This window comes from Neodiprion virginianus, chromosome 6, assembly GCF_021901495.1.
Source record: "Neodiprion virginianus isolate iyNeoVirg1 chromosome 6, iyNeoVirg1.1, whole genome shotgun sequence".
Classification (NCBI taxonomy): Eukaryota; Metazoa; Arthropoda; class Insecta; order Hymenoptera; family Diprionidae; genus Neodiprion; species Neodiprion virginianus.
The window spans coordinates 22,196,553-22,213,223 of NC_060882.1; the positions used below are offsets into that span (position 1 = coordinate 22,196,553).

The 16,671-nt window shown below is 37.6% G+C and overlaps 2 protein-coding genes across 8 annotated transcripts; one reads left to right on the forward strand and one right to left on the reverse strand.

Annotated features, from left to right (window-relative positions):
- Position 1: 1 nt before the first annotated feature.
- On the reverse strand, positions 2-8,801 carry LOC124306901 (DENN domain-containing protein Crag). Of its 7 annotated transcripts, none has more exons than XM_046768053.1 (20): positions 8,338-8,801; positions 7,355-7,691; positions 6,385-6,993; positions 5,663-6,276; positions 5,147-5,387; positions 4,795-5,065; positions 4,594-4,685; positions 4,248-4,498; positions 3,891-4,061; positions 3,654-3,782; positions 3,293-3,545; positions 3,021-3,174; positions 2,706-2,909; positions 2,349-2,576; positions 1,965-2,060; positions 1,481-1,728; positions 1,089-1,347; positions 541-948; positions 283-455; positions 2-187 (listed from the first exon to the last, which is right to left on the reverse strand). In XM_046768053.1, exons 2-20 carry the CDS (start codon positions 7,683-7,685, stop codon positions 51-53), a joined length of 4,869 nt encoding a protein of 1,622 aa, XP_046624009.1. In that variant the 5' UTR covers positions 7,686-7,691; positions 8,338-8,801; the 3' UTR covers positions 2-50. The 7 variants fall into 7 exon arrangements, with proteins under 7 accessions (XP_046624009.1, XP_046624008.1, XP_046624010.1 ...); XM_046768052.1 differs by having other exon boundaries at positions 8,076-8,801; XM_046768054.1 differs by lacking the exon at positions 8,338-8,801 and having other exon boundaries at positions 5,663-6,273; positions 7,355-7,975.
- Positions 8,802-12,989: 4,188 nt separating this feature from the next.
- LOC124307144 (ejaculatory bulb-specific protein 3-like) lies at positions 12,990-15,587 on the forward strand. Its single transcript, XM_046768569.1, has 3 exons — positions 12,990-13,275; positions 13,977-14,172; positions 15,048-15,587. Exons 1-3 carry the CDS (start codon positions 13,258-13,260, stop codon positions 15,188-15,190), a joined length of 357 nt encoding a protein of 118 aa, XP_046624525.1. The 5' UTR covers positions 12,990-13,257; the 3' UTR covers positions 15,191-15,587.
- Positions 15,588-16,671: the final 1,084 nt, after the last annotated feature.

A 16,671-nucleotide genomic window follows, 5' to 3' on the forward strand; every position in this document is an offset into this window, starting at 1 on the left:
CTCTTCGTATACCCATGACAGGTACTATTAAAATAATTCAATTTGTTTGTTCATACGTTGAGTGGCTTGAAGTAATGCCTGCAATATAGTGCCATAGTAGCTGGGGGTGCATCTGTTTTCAACAATAACTTTTCTTCTTTTTCCGTTAGTCTTTCAAGCGACTGATTATATTCCCGATCAAATGCACCTGCAAATAACAAAGTGTCACACGCACGAAAACACCATCTATAAGATATTGTGAGTAAAGAAAAAAATTCTGTTGAGAATTTTTTCACTTCATACTTTGATCAATATTTCCTCGTCCCAAGACTGTGAATACTAAAAACAGAATGTCTCTGTATATAGAAATTGGGGTTTTTTCATCCAATTGGTTTTTATGCCTCTCCAGAGCTAATCTTCTTATAGGTTCCGCTAAGTCGTTGCAACGCACATTCGTTATAACAGACTGCATTAACCTGCGTAATAAGTTAATAGTTTTTGCTAAGGAAACTAATTATAAGGTAGGCTTGATTAAAATTAGTTATTCTGATATATATTTACGTTCGATCTTCTGTACTGTTTGTCTTCCATTGAATGTACATAGGCAAACGATCCATATGTAATTTCTCATTATCCCAAAGTGTTCTAACACCAACCAATGCCGAATTACTTTGGGAATTATTCTTCAAATCCCGGTTATTATTGAACCAGAGCTCTGGCAAATGACTGCTCAAATTAATTCGTTCAAAGTACCAAATCAAATTCCAGTATACTATGGGATGTTCCTGTATAAATTTGTGCTTGGTAAGGCACGAATCTCCTTCTTGGCTTAAAACACTTTCTAATTCTTTTCTAAGCACGAGCGGATTTAAGTATGGAACTGTGATCGGTTCTTCCAATTCCTTTGGTTGTTCTAAGAGTTCTATCAATGCTCCTGTTAACGGATCATTTAGCTCACGCTCCTCACGCCTAAAACAATGTTATCGTTATCGTTTGTTGTTGTTACTTAAACGACACAAATATGATATCAAAAGAACTTCTAATTAATTGTTAAATACGTAAGTACAGAGATTAAAGAAATAAAATATTCTGTGATATTGTGTCAATACCTATAATCCAATATAGTTACTGTCAAAAGTGGTACTGTAGCTTTATCACAAAATTGACAAACTGTATTCAAATTTGAATCCTCTGGCTGCCAGCCAGCCATTATTTCTTCGTCATACATAATAGTGGCACAATTATGGCACCTACTGGCAGTCGATAAGACTAATTCTATCGCCATACGTTCTTCTAAGTCCCTAGAACCCCTTGGATACAAACAATCGGCTAATTCGGACAAAGAACCAAGATCTGCGTTTGAATCCCCTGCAATTCATGGAATTGGTAACACTTAGTCGATTGTACAAATTTTCAAAATGATTGTAAATATTCAAACAAGCTTGCCAATCTTCATTATTGCCAAAATTCATTATAAATTACAAACAAGGAACATACGTACCCGAACCTCTTACAGGTATCTCATTACGGTCTTGCTGTGACCCATCAGTTAGCGAATCCAATGATTCGTGAGATATTCCATAAGTTAATCTTTGTTCACGCTCCTTCGATTTTACTGGAGTACTAGTAGCAGAGATAGCTTCCTTTATTTCGTCGAATTTTTTTGCAACACTAGTCGCAGCAGATTTCAAGCTATTCAATCCTCCCAATATTAGTTCGTTTGACTTCTTTCCAGTCAAACTTGAAGGACTAAGAGAAATGAGGTTGTTAATAAAGTTCATATTATTACAGTGATATACATCGTTAAAGCTACTACATATTATCGTGAGTTGACATGACATGCAAGCAGGGTGATAATCCTCAACTTTGACAAGTGGTTTAAATTGTTAACAACCGCATACTATTATCATGCGGTTATCATAATGAATCATGCTCAAAATTATGTCCTCCTTAAGAATTTGAAATGTTAAGAAAATGTTACATACCTGATATAATTGGACAAACTTAAGGACTCGATGAGCTGATTGGATGATATCAACTCCTTATTTTTAGCAAATGGCAGGCCTCCGGTAGAATACCGTCTACGTTATTAAAAAAAAAAGGCACACACAAGAGCATGCAAAATAATCATAAAATTTCGATATGCACGATGAGTCGATGAACACAGGAAAATGTTGAGAGTGCAAAGTAGTAAATACTATGAATATTGATGAAATTAATATTGTGATCGAATCATAAATTCATAAGAAGTAATAAAAATTCGATAATAAATGGGCGTTTACGTGTGTGAATTGATGAGGAAAATTCTGAGTGTGATCTATATCCTTGTTGCAACTGAAACGAAATGAAAATCTAACATCTTTGCTTACCCAAAACTAAGCTTGAGACTAGATCCTAGGCTCGACAGGCTAGATGTTACACTGTCTTTATTCTGTGCCCAAAGACTACCAAACTCCAATCTGTCTCTATCTCTTTCTTGTTCACCTTGTTGAGCTACGGAGTGAGGCATAGTTTCACTTCTTTGCAAATGTCCACCAACTATTGGTCCACCTTCATCGACTGCTTGATGAAACGTAGCACTTCTAGGTAAAACATTGCTGGAAATGCATTAGGATTGCAAATTTGAATCGTTTATCTAGTTATTTCAAAACTTTTCTGAACATTTTAACGCTATCAAATCTTACACCACAAAATGAGGTAAGTATTAAAAAACGAATTGAAAATACCTTCTGAATAATAACGGTCCCCCAGCACGCTCTTCTGTTGCATTATTAAGTATGGTCAAGGTACTTGTTGAGCAGTTTGAATCATTTTCCCCAGACGGCGATACGACTGGAGTTTCATCATTAAGTAACGCTCCGAGAGGATCATTTTCAGTAACAGGTGTTCTGACGGGGCTTTTCAGTGGTGATTCGAGATTTCGGACTAACCTTGAAATATAAATAAATCGTTCAGGGTTTGATCGTGAAAGAAACTTCTGAGCATAATATTGCATCGCTTTTATTCGAATAATATTTGATAAATTTGATATAAATCTTTACCTTGGATTACTAGCTGATCGGTTAAGTGCTTCTGGCTGAGATGTACTTAGAGCAGCCCCTTGATCTTTGACAATACTATTTTGACGTAAAAATTTCATTTTCGTCTCCGCAAGTCCAAATACTGGTAAATCAGGAACAATGCTACCGATCAAAGCTAGAACATGCACACAGGACATCGATAAATAAGTATTTCAATTCTGTATTACTATTGTCTCACTGATAATCAAAGTTCTTAATTTGCTGTGCTACCCAATACGCAACAATTTACTTACAATCACTGCCTGCTGCATCCAAATCTTGTGAATGCGCACTGTCAAGGCTAGACCTAGATATAGCATGTTCCAAAGTCTCGCTACTCTTGCCATCCACGCTGTGTATATCAGTCGCAGCACTCAATCTCCTTCTGGCACCTTTTTTTCCAGCTTTTTTGAACAAGGCAGCCCCGACGATAACATTGCGTAACTTGTTCCACATTAATTGACTCGAATTTGTCATATCAGATGGCCATGTTGCCTCCAATACCGCCTGTAACCAGCAATCATTGTCACATGTTCAATCTGTGGTTTACAGTGTCACTAAATGAAAATGAATAATTTTTTTTTAATGTTATCCTATTTGAAAAAGCTTTCTTACTTTATTATAAAACCCATAAGTCAAGGCATTAGGTTGGACTCCACTTCGCTTCATGTGAAACAATAATTTCACAGCCAATACAGGTTGACCATAAACTCCACACAATTGCATCATAGCTCTGTAGCAAACCTGCGAAGAATGAAGAGTTGAATTAGTCACCTGAGAATTTATTGAGAAACTGAGATAAAATTGTCAATACGAAAAAAAAACATGGTAAATTTCATGTTGAAGCATTACCTCTTCAGTCGGATCCATTCGTAATTTTTGCATTTTCACAAGCAACTCATAGGCTTGATGCAAAATAGCTGCAGGTTGGTTTGACACTTGTAGCATAGCAGGCAGATGTAAAAACCACAGACTATAACATGTGCCCAACAAACATCTAGCCCACCGTTCTGGAACAGCTGCCTATTGAATGATTGATAAATTATTTTCCTTACATGCTTCTACATTATTTTACATTTTCCTGCTCGATTCAGTGTAAAGTTACTGGTGAATTGAGCTTGGTCATATTTACTATAACACAAGGTTCATCACAGTGCTTCTGTACCCACAGTTTCGATTTCTAAGTGCAACATTTTTCTATGGCCTCACCTGTTTTCTGGCCATTTTTTGAGCCACTTTTATCTCATGCTTGGTTCTACGCGCCATCGGGCTTCCAGGCACCATGCTGAACGCAGTAAGGGCTGGATTTTTCGAACTGAGATTTTTCTGCGGCCTCATTAAATCAGGATTCAATTTGAACGATTTGTAGACCAATTTTTTTTTATTCGTTCCAGCTTCGGGTGGGGGAATAAATACTGTGCGTTCACTGTGCTGTGATTCATCTAACTCCAAAAGTGGTCCTGAATAAAGAAATTAATATAAATATAAATAATAAAAATTTATGTGAACAACTTTCAGAACTAAACACGATTCTTTTTTTCCCAACTAAACGTACCACTCTCTTCTTCAACTCGTTCCGTACACTCGTCAAAAAATGCTAAACCTGCCATATCCATATCTGACACAAAGCTTCTTTCTTCTATAAATCTGAAAATATACAAAAAGTTGTCCGGTTTGTCTTAAAAATTTTTGACATATCACAATACTACTTTTCCACCGTTAACACTATTAAATTGTCCGTAATTCTGTGCTCTACCTTATGAACATCTGGGTGCGAACTAGCATGCTGTAAAATTTTGCATGAGCTTTATCACGACTTCTCAGAAAGGCTTGCATATTAAATAGGCTCGTTGGGTCCGTTGACCCAACAGTGGGTGCTTTTGTAATTGGCAGTAAATATGATCGGTAGCCCTTCAATATTAAGGCCATAAATCGAAGAAAAGCATCTTGTATTTCCAGCTCCAAAGCTTGTTCCTTCCGTTTTTGTTGGAACTCACGATCTACGCTAAAATCTGCATCCCCTCGTTCTATGAAAAATCTTTCTTTAACATGTTACATTGGAAAATAATGAGTATTATATTAGCCTATTAACAAAATAAAAAATGTACCTTTCTGAGATGTATAACTTCTACCCAAGCTAATCAACTTTGAGTAAAGGAGTTCCAGTCTATTTTTCAGAGATCGACCTGCTTTCTTAGGGAGCAATTTTATGTTTAAATACTTCTTATCATCGCAAATAGCGACGTTGTTGGTGTCAAGATCAACACAGTTCACATCTGCTGGTGGATCGTATAAGTCAAAAAAACGAGAATCCACACCAATAAGAAACGGCAGCGGTGCATGGAGTACCTAAATAATTTTTTAACATTAGTCCACCAATCAATAAAATTGAAACTACAGTCAACAATCGGATCAAACAGACCGACAGTACATCTAAATTCAAAACTTGTATCTATATTAAAGATTTCAATTATATTTCATCATTTTAAAATGTTTTGTTATGTTCTCTGAAATTTCAACCCAACTCCCAAAAAATAGTAACCATTTTTTTTTTTAACTTAAAAGAGAAAAAAAAAGTATAAATGTGTGGCGTATCAAATATTACGAGAATTAAATGAATTTACCTCTGCCAATCCCAAAGGACACAACGGTATGTAAGGACACTGCCACTTGAACGGAAAAAGGATCATCGCTATTGCTTCGCTAACGGATGTCAAAACATCTGGTCTCAAAGAATGAACCAATATCTTCTGTTCCGTTAAAATGAGTAAGAGAATTAACAAACAATTGTCTGGTCCTAAATTTATCAGCAATTGCCTGAAACTCGCTCCGGACCTTGGCAATGCAAGATCTTCAGGCTGTGTTAAAATCAATCTGTCATCTCCGCTCAATTGAACCAATATTCTCGGTCTTTGAGGACTGGGAAAAGGTATGTCACAAAGAAAATAAGCTATGTATTTCTCAATGGGAACATTTTGCTCCTGACCATTCACCATACTGTGTAGAAAGACAAGAAACTTTTCAAATGTGTCGAAAAATGGCCAATGTGAGAGAATACATATCGATTTGCTGATGTTCAATGACTGAGTATTCGGATCCTCAAATTGCAACTTATCGATTTGCGACGGACTCAACTTATCAAAAATACCAAGTTTTTTATAATTCCTTATTTTTCCTAGGTCAACCTTTGCATCCTCTGCTGAATTTCCCGTAAGCATTGAATCGTCTATGTTATCTGCTGGAAGAGTAATGTGCTTGAAGAGAGAATTGATAAAAAATAAGACAATGTCTAAATTTAGTGTGAATCAAATCTTATATTTTATAAGGCCGTCAACTAGATACCTACCACAGTTTGAGTTTTTTTCATTCTTCGGACAAAGTTCCAAAATATCGTGAGAATTAGCATTACTCGAGTCTTTTAATACTGGCTCAATTTCTTCATAAAACGTGATAGCAGATCCATATATCTTTTGGGCCGCATCAGCTACTGTTAATACAAATGTGGAAAATACGGGTTTTGGTTTACATGCCAATTTTGGCCAACATTCAATAGTGGCGCCCATCGGCAAGCAAAACATGGCGACAGAATTGGGGAACATAAAACTGTCGTAGTCTTTTATAGGATACTTGTACAATATCGCAGGCTTGAACGATATCAAATTGGCTCGGTTCATAGATTTTTTATAACACAAAAACACATCGCTCCCCAGCATTCCTTTATTCAGATTTTTGTTTATAACGCAAAATGCGTGAGGCTGACACTCTCCTTTGTTTTTCAATATCACACATATGTCCGTAACCACCAGACTGTTGCATGGCATTTTAGGACTGGCTCTTCTATAGGTAACAAATATTCTTGATGTCGAGTTATTTACATTTGCAACATGTCCATCCGGGGTCTCAAAGACCACCTCTGCGTCAGGCATTATACGTTCTTTGCCGTCGTATATTACTCCTGAAACACAATTGTTCTCAATTCATCTAATCGTAACTATCGTCAAAGTCTTAACTACGTATGAAGCAGAATATCTACTTAAATGTATAGATATCGATATAATAATTCTAGGATTTTTGAATAAAAATTTTCATTTCTTCAGATATATTTGGGGAGACAGAAAAGACAGAACATTAACTTTAACACATGATCCGTAGCTACAAATCTAATAAAACATACAAGACAATTAAAAAAACCTTTAAATTTTCATAATTTTTCTACATATTCTACCAAATTTGAAAATAATTCTGTGATCTTGAATTTTCCGGAAACGATAAATATTGTGCAGAGGCAACAGTAATTTATAAATTGTGGTACTCACCGATATCGACCAAAGGTGGCTTGTCCCTGCCTCTCTTGTAACAAATATAACATTCGTTTGTTCTGAGGCTTCCGTGGTTTAAATCCGCTGGAAAGCCAGTCACCGTTTTGCTCAAAAGGGTATAATCCTCGGGACAAGTTTCTCCCAGAGCTGGAAATATAATGGCCAGATCTGTGATGGGAGCCTGCATGTGAGTATCCTTCAAATGCGTTCCTTCCTGACACCAATCCTCCAGCTTGTTGCTTTCGTCGTTCTCATCGGTTGAAAAATTATCGTCTTGTCCCGGAAGTCCGGCGACAACGAAGTAATCAGCTACCCTTCGCTCATCCATTGTTTTCTGATATTTTGGACGAAATTATCGTATGTACAATATACACCTGCAGCGTTTCTGGTTTAATTAAGGTTTTCCTTCCTTCTTATTGTATTAATTTTTCAATTTTTCTTCAATATCATATACAGTATCGCATTTTTTCTCGATTACTTGTTAGCACAGTTAGCAAAAAGCTTGGTCATGATAAGAAAAAGAATATCATTCAACACCGAGAGTTAATTTAATCTATACGAAATGAAGAATATTTGTTCTGTTTAGTTGGTTGGGTAAATAAAAAAAAAAGAAAAAAGAGAAAAATGTATACCTATACGCGTTTTTAGAGGTTATAAATGTAAATAATATGACAAATAATAAAAATAACACATTTTTTTCTTAAACTTTTTTCTGTACATTTGCTAAAACTTCGTTGTAACGACGATTGCCTTATATTCGATAATAACATGAGGCTCTATAAACACTTGTCATGGAGCAATGAAAGTAGCAGCGATTGTCACAGAAAAGCACAGAAACAAATCTTAGGTTATATGTCACACGCGAACACACTTTGATAAATTATTATTACTTAGCAACAGTTCGGGGGTGAAACGATACATGTACGTATGAAAATATATCCAAGAATGTTTGTTAGCAGTTCAAACAAGCCTTAACACACCTTTATGAGCTTACGGTACGCGATTTATTAAAAATAATAGAAATTTTCTTGTTTCTTGGACGGCCATATTTGTTGGGCGGCAAAATGGCTACCAGGGGGCAAGGTCGCCTTTAATTTTAAAACGTAAATATTATTTGTCAAGGCGATTTTTCAAATCACTCCACCAACACGCTCGTAATTACTTTATCGTATCAACAAACACCACTAATTAAGTGATCCTGCGATCAGATATGAATAAAGTTTCACCAATCATATATTTTCCATTGTTATACAACGTTTTTTCAAACATTTTCAAACATTTTCAAACTTCGCCGCAGCACGCAGATCGATCTCTGTACACGTTTTAAACTGGACGATCGAACTAGAGAAAATAACTATACTCGTCAATAGCGTTCTATGTCGATGCATAATCAATACTCTTATGCGTAGTAGACTAGAATTACTCGCTATTACACTCGCGGACACATTCCTGAATAACATTAGACTTGCAACTCGATATCATGTCGCCTCGGCTCAGAATTGTAAACGCCTCCATATACGTATATAACTATAGCGGACCGTTGCGACTCTGTCCGCGAATATTTTCAAATGCTCCTTGTGACAAAACTATTCGCCATAGCCATAAGCTGTCCCAGACTTTGTTGTAGAGCTCATCGCGACCAACTTTCCTCTATCTGTAAGAGTTTAGTCAGCGTTCGCATAAGTATGTGATCTCGTTCCGACCTGACTTACAAATATCGTTATATCTCTAAAACTATTGATCCGGTTGTAACGAAATATAGTCTAAAACCTAGCCAGACGTTGTAGCTATTCACAGTAATAAAAAAAAAAATAATCAGTTTAGCAGTTCTAAAGTTATAAGCGAACATACGGACGTAGAAAAAGATAGAGAGTAACAAATGCACGAACGTGCGTAGGTGTACGGAGATGTACATCCACACATAAAAAACTGCGTATTTATAGCGATTTGATGAGGTAGGTCAAGATCAGATTCTAAAGAGGTTTTAAAAAATGGTGAATGAACGGGTTTAGACTTTCGCTGATGAGTTTGCGCTGTTTACACAAACACGCAAACACACACGCACACGCGTAAGCATGAAAGTATATTAACAGGCGCTAAATCTGAGCGCCATGCGTCATAAGTAAATCGCTGTGAAAAATTTGCGCAGACTCTATTGTTGGACGGTTTCTAATCGCAATCGTTGCATCATAATAGTAGCCAATTATTTAGTCAAAGCTCAAGAGCAGTCATAAATTCTAGGAACTTGCCTTCATCGATTCCTTGCATAAGTACGAGGCCCCTGAATTTGTCTTCCATTAGGCGTTGTAATGTGCGTACACGTGCAATATCTACATTTACTGAGCTTTTCGGAATAAGAGACGACGCCTAATATCAAAGTTTGTGGAATAAATGAATAATCAACTTTTATCGCGGCAAACATTATTATCGGTTATACTTATATGCCCTTATGAGCGGATGCTTACTTACCCAAACGCAAACTATTGAGCGTAAAATTGACTCATTTTTCTTTACTTTTTCCTTACCTCTTCTTTACGTATCCCTTTTTGCTAGTTCACTTCAGATTTCGACATATGCGCGATCCAGTTTTTTTATCCTGGGTATATTATACTTTCAGATTTCAAGGAATATATAAACTTTTTGAGAACATTGCGTCGATTCGGAATACAAGTTAATAACGTCACGCAGGCAGCTGTTCGGTTTCGACACAATGCTCCGACTTTCTCACTCAATGTCTATTGATTTGTCTATATGATTATTTATTTATTTTCTTTTGCAATCACCACACGAACTCGTAATGCGTTTTGATTATTAAGAACGTTGTGTATACCTGGTTTGACGAAAGAAATTTGAAGATTTATCATATTTGCAATATTCTACTTGCAAGTTGTTCAGAGCAAAAGCAAAGCTTGCTATATTTCATATTTTTGGCTACATATAAATTGTTTGTTTATTACCTTTTTCGGATGGGAAGAGGACATATGAACAGAATTCAAGAATATATGTGGGTATGGAACATGAAGCGATAAAAACTGTTCGTTTATCCTGATTTACAGCTTTATTATACATGCAGAAATATAGTGACAGTTGTAACAAAATCATTGGAATTTGTTCACATCCATGATCATTCTGTACGGAAAATAGAAAGTTGGTCGAAATTCCAGAATACAAGCAACAAGCTTCCTTAATTTGTATCGTAAGTCTAACTAGCGCAACTAAAGCCAAACACTTGTCGTCAATTCCTAATGACTTAATTGACACGAAACCGAAATTCCATGAACATGAATAGCCCATAGTGACCCTCGCTGTATACGAAGAAAGCAAACTTCATCTACGCGTACACGTGTCAGCTATACGTGTAATAACTGATGCCGATGTGTGACTACACGGTGTTCCCCGTCAATAATTATTCTACGCCAGCTGTTTAGCGCATAAAAGCTGCGCCATTTTATTGCTGCTTGGACAAAAAATTTGTTAAATAAAAGACGCGCGTTATTTATTTGCCTATTGATTTACAACGTGTACGTTTAGAGGCACTATGAACAAACGGATATACATATGCCCATGCCATCCGTCGTCGAATTACGATAAGGATAAAATATTAATAAAAATAACGTACGAAAGCATTCCCTGTAAAACCGTGTTTCGAATAATAATTGTCCTATTTACACAAATTACACGCCCCTTAGGGGGTACAGCTTGACGGGTCATGCACGACGTGACTTGGTGAAGGTTGTGGTACGAGAACAGTATAATGAAAGACAACAAATAAGTATAGGCAGACCGGCGTAGAGCGATGCTAGGGCGTCTTCAAAAATATATTATGGATCGGTATGTGCCTATATATATAATTATAATTGATAACCGTGAACGCATACAACTGAAAAATTTTCTTACTGTAGAAGGCTCTCGATTCTCAGAGCGTGGAAACTATAATCGAAAGATAAAAAAAACTTCGTTCACAGTTTCTCAAAATTGTGATAATCGCTGACTACCGACGGCCGTTGATGGAGAAGAAAATTTCCTGCAAGATAAGTTTCTGTGAATGTTTGAACATTTCGGCACATAAATATTGAGTCACGCTAAGTGTTTCTAAGACGAGTTTTGTGCATAGGAATACGCTGTACGTACGAAAGCGTACCGACTACTTATAGCCGGTGAAAAGTACGAAAGGACTTTCACGGAGCTTAAATTCGTACATTTTTACAGCAAAAAAATAAAAACAAATAAATAAAGATATCGCTCGACTTTCAGTGTCGTTTTCACATACTTTCATCATACAACTCGTGATTAGTCCTGTTAATAAAGCGCTGCTTCTCACAAAGATCGTTGCATCGCCACGGAATGATAAAAAGATCAAGGATGCAGCACGCATCCCAGGAATCGTAAAGTGTGACTTGTGTTACATCACATCGTGGATGTAGATCCGGGGCCTTGCAGGTAACCAGTGTTACTTCGTAAAAGCAGCTATATAACCCCCGCATCCGGCTGAAGATAGAAGATACTTTCTCCTCCCGTCCGGTTTGTTGAACCGCGTGCACGTGAATTTCCTTTGAAAAGCAATTTGTGAACAGCATTCGGGCGATCGATTGGACCGATTTACACGCATCCGGAATGGTTTTTTTTAGAAATCCTTATTCCTCGGTTTGCGTAACCGGAGAAATGAATGAATTTAAATGGGACAATATAGACCGTAAGTGGAACAGGATTTCTACGAGTTACTCAAATTTAGTATACGGACGGTTAATATTTGTCCGTGAACTTCCAACGTCAGCTGACAATAATTTGGAAGAACAAGTTGTCGTACAGCTTACCGTCCCATATTTTCTTGACTTTCACTCAACGAGCAGTAAGTAACTGTATGGGAACTGGGTAGAATACGAGCATGAGATATCGGTCGGATAAACTTTTACCTCAGCTTTTCCATTCCCAGAAACGAAACGGCAGCGACTACTTTATGAAAAATATTTGCCTCGCACGCGTAGAAGTGGTATATGGAAAAATGTATGGACGTAATGGGTTGAGTATTTTTATAACAATATTTCTTCATAAAACTAGTCGTCTCCGTGTTTAATAGAGCGTGTAGAAAATCGTTCTCCACCCTGTCGCCACAAAGCTTCTCAATTATCTTGCCTGAAACAGAGCATTAAGGTTTAATCTTACGGTTGAAAACATTATTTCAATGCGAGATAATTAAATCCGAGTAACCCTTTATTCGCAAATTTGTACATAAGTAATTACGTCACGGAAATTTCGGAGAAATTTTGAAAACTGACTCGCGTTTGCGTTTGATTACATAGTCAGAGAATTGATCGCGTATTATAATATACGTATTGTGGGATTAATTAATATTCCGAGAACATCCAACGCACTTCATTGCATAACAAATCACGGAAAATTCGTAGAATTTATTTTTTCGACTGTTCGATGTACTTTTTCCTGCCCTCTCTTCACGCTCCAAGAAAACGTATATCGTGTCTTGGGTAGATTAAAGTTCTCCCTCCCTCGATGGTTTTAAATCTGTCTCTCTTTCTCTATCTCTCTTTCCCTCCCTCCCTCCCTCTCTCTCTCTCTCTCTCTCTCTCTGACAAGTTGTGCATATTACACCGGTGCTGTGCACACTTTCGTATTTACTGGACGAGCGTAACCCAAGCGCCAGTGCGTCTCGAGATTTCGCGCCGAAAGCAACTATAAAAGGAGCACGATTTCTATCAACTGCTACTCAGGCAACCTTCCCTTCGATATCTCAAACTTTTTTCACCGTAAAGTGTCGAGTAAACTTGACTTTTGGTATAAAACCATTCACCGAATATTTCTCGCGACGTTTTCACGCGGCAACGAATTCGCATTTATAACAACAATATACATACATTAAGCACATTAAATTGAACACATTCACCATGGCTGTGCTGCTGAAGGTGAGTCGTAAATATCTGGATTAATGAAAACAATAAAAACAAAGTTTTTTTTTTTTCTCGATATATGCAAGCTGTACAATTGTGTGCAATATTTGTATATTTCCAAGTGTGAAAATTAATTTATTCTGAATTTTTCGAACCAACCAACTGGATCATAAATTGAATATATAATTAAATTGGGAAACGCCGAGCTCAATTTTGCAAATCGTAAATCATCTCGTTACACGCATAAGTATAATCATCCGATAACACGTTCTGTATGATATAACGTCCGTGACAACTTGTGCGGCACATTTGTAAAACTTATGCAGTAAGTTATACGCAATCATTCGCGGACGGAAAAATGAAAGTAAAGAATATCGAACGGCCGCGTATAAAAACGTTACGCACAATTGTCCAGCTACACGCGAAGTATAAAAAAGTAATACTATCAATTTCTGGTTAGTTTTCGAACACGATCCTGTGAAGTGAGTTTCTCATGTACGTATTTTTAAGATATCCTCATGGAAGATAAAACTACCCGGTAGTTGGACAGAGATTTGAATTAAGCTGAATCGTCTTCGCGAGACGCTCAAACTGCATCGGCGAGAGAAAATCACGAGTTGTTTCATAGATCGTTGAAAGATCGGTGTTATTGTATTCGCCTGCAGTTGGGTGTGAAAAACGGCACGATGTTTTAACACTATTTTTCCTTCACGCAGGCTCTGCTCGTCTGTTCGATGGTCTGTTTCGCTATGGCTGCGGAGAATCCCCAAGTTAATCAAGAACAACAGGCTCGATCCAGGGTTTCCGACGATCAACTCGAGATCGCTTTAAATGACAAACGTTACCTCATGCGGCAACTGAAATGCGCCCTTGGCGAAGCACCGTGCGATCCGGTGGGACGACGATTGAAAAGTAAGTTTTCACCGGGTGTAAAATAATCGAGGAGTTCCGATTTCCCTTCTCGATTCGAAAACTGGATCGTTGAATCATGGAGAGCCGGTAGAACCCGAGGGAACGCGGGACTCTGCGGGAGGATTTATAATAATAGCATGTATAGGCGAGTCGAAACTGGGTTAAAACTTTAATTAAAAGGATTGCCATTTGATTATTTGTAGAACCTCGTGAAATCCCGGTAAATTCATTCCGAACGAATCGGATAGACTAGCTCGGCTAGCGATTCATTATCGACGCCAAAAGTTATTCCGCGTTTGTTTGACAACTGGAAATTTTTATGCTTACGATATTACGGTCAGAGTTTCGGATCGCGATTAGGGTCGCGTTTCTCACGTTTCCCGGCATCTCCTTCAGCTTCCATGCAATCGCAATACATCAAGAGATTCGCAAATTTATTTCTTTCCTAATTACACAATTTGTATGCGAATTTTTGCGTCGGCGAGGGGGGGAATTTTCAGCTTATAATTATTCAAAGCATGGCAATGAATTGGCGCTACGCTGGAAATTTTAAGCGTTTAGAAATCGCTTATCTCGCCAAACGCGCATTTCCACGTTTCTACCTGTATATACCGAACTTTATACACGCGTTATATAGGTATGTATAAACCGTTCCCCTCCTAAATGACTTTCGATTCATTTAGCTCGAGGAAATCGCAACGAGCGTGTGTTGCGTTAAATCTTCATCTGCAGCAACCACCGAACGAAAATTTCTACGCTTACACATATGGTGACGATATGTACGTTAAAACTCCCTCTACGCATCCCGGAGACTGTAAATGCGAAATACCGAATACCCCCGACCGTAACTCGAATGCCTTTGTTTTATTTTCCAGGTCTGGCACCGCTCGTCCTCCGAGGTGCATGCCCGCAATGCAGCCCCGAAGAAACTAGGCAGATTCAAAAAGTTCTCTCACATATTCAAAGAAACTTCCCGAGGGAGTGGTCCAAAGTCGTCCGACAGTACGCCGGTGTTTAACAGAACCCAATATAAAGTTTATCGGTAAAAAACTAAACAAAGTTCACACATACATATACTATAATATACCTACGTATATTTTGTACACATTTAAGAAACGTAGATATACAAAACCGGTGCTGTTCAACTGAACCTGGTACTATAAATACAATTATAATGTCGGATAAAAGCGAATCGTGACGACTCTATAGTTTTTTTTTTTTTTTGTGTTCTAATTTCATTTTGTTTTCATTTTTAAAACGACTCTAATCGTTGTTGTTAATATTATTATTGCATTAATATTATTGCCATTATCATCACTATTATTAATATTATTTCTCATCCATGCTCTCATTATATTCATCGTACTGTCACCTCAATACACAATGTCTGTTAATAAAAATTCTTCGACACATCACATGTTTACGGATTTGTTTATATATATATATATGTATATAATATCTACCTGATACATGAACCATAACGAGTTACGCCAATAACAGTGCGTAGCGAGATAAAACGAAGGAATTGCGGAATCGTATATCAAGGATCACGTTCGGGTCGGTGAGAAAGTCGGTTGCGATCGTTAAACGGGAATGATTTGAATTGAATGTCGAAGGTTGCGGAATTTATTTGAAATGATTACGCCGCGTCTTTCTGAACAAGCTTTCCTAATGACAAACGGTTTGAGAAGAAACTTTTGAGAGAATGGCTGATGAACTCGAATGACAGGGAACCAACCCCTTTTCCCTCGAGAGAAATACGGCACATTGTACATAACGTCCTTCAAGTCTCGGATTCAGGAATCGAGAATCGCGAGGAATGAAAGAAAAAAGGTGAGAAAAAAAAAAAAAATAAAAAAAAAAAAATGAAGAAAACTCGCGAGTGCGAGAGGCGAAATATTCCTCCCGGAATAATTTGACGAATTTATTTCTGAATATATTTCCAGTTTCCTGAATTCATTTCGACTCTGTACACATACATATTTCCCTTTTCCAATGCGCGCGATACACCCACGTTTCACGTTCGTCGCACCTACACGACGAATTTCTTACTAATTGTCAGCAATATATGGTATAAGGGCGCGACAAAGAACTTGGGAATGAAACTCGAATGTAACGAGTACAGCTCGTGATTAACGCGTCTCCGTTATGCGTCTGTACACTCGCACAGGCATAACTGGGTATTATTTATTATTTGTCCAACTGGATCTCGTCTCGGGTGTATTTAGTCGGCTTCTCTAATATCCGTCATTAATCTGTTTCGCTTATGCCTATCATTTACCCGAAGAGCCTTTGTCTGTCATTAAGTACCGCCGTTTATCCAACTCCCGGATCTATAACGACCGCTGTCCTCTTCATCCGCTTCGCCCTCCCAATTCGACCTGATGCTTCAAGTTCTTAAACGCGGTTTAAGTTCCGACGGAATCTGGAAGCGAAGATCTCGTTCCGAGGTGTCGCGTATTTTGACTCAAATATCCGTTCAGAGGGAGGCAGATATCA

Excerpts from the sequence above, each read along its gene's own strand:
- LOC124306901 (XM_046768053.1), bottom strand. The coding sequence starts at position 7,685 with ATGGATGAGCGAAGGGTAGCTGATTACTTCGTTGTCGCCGGACTTCCG. Across the intron at positions 949-1,088 it reads GTAACTATATTGGATTATAG|GCGTGAGGAGCGTGAGCTAA; the intron begins GTATTGACACAA and ends ACATTGTTTTAG. Across the intron at positions 456-540 it reads AACAGTACAGAAGATCGAAC|GTTAATGCAGTCTGTTATAA; the intron begins GTAAATATATAT and ends CTTATTACGCAG.
- LOC124307144 (XM_046768569.1), top strand. Across the intron at positions 14,173-15,047 it reads GGTGGGACGACGATTGAAAA|GTCTGGCACCGCTCGTCCTC; the intron begins GTAAGTTTTCAC and ends TTTATTTTCCAG.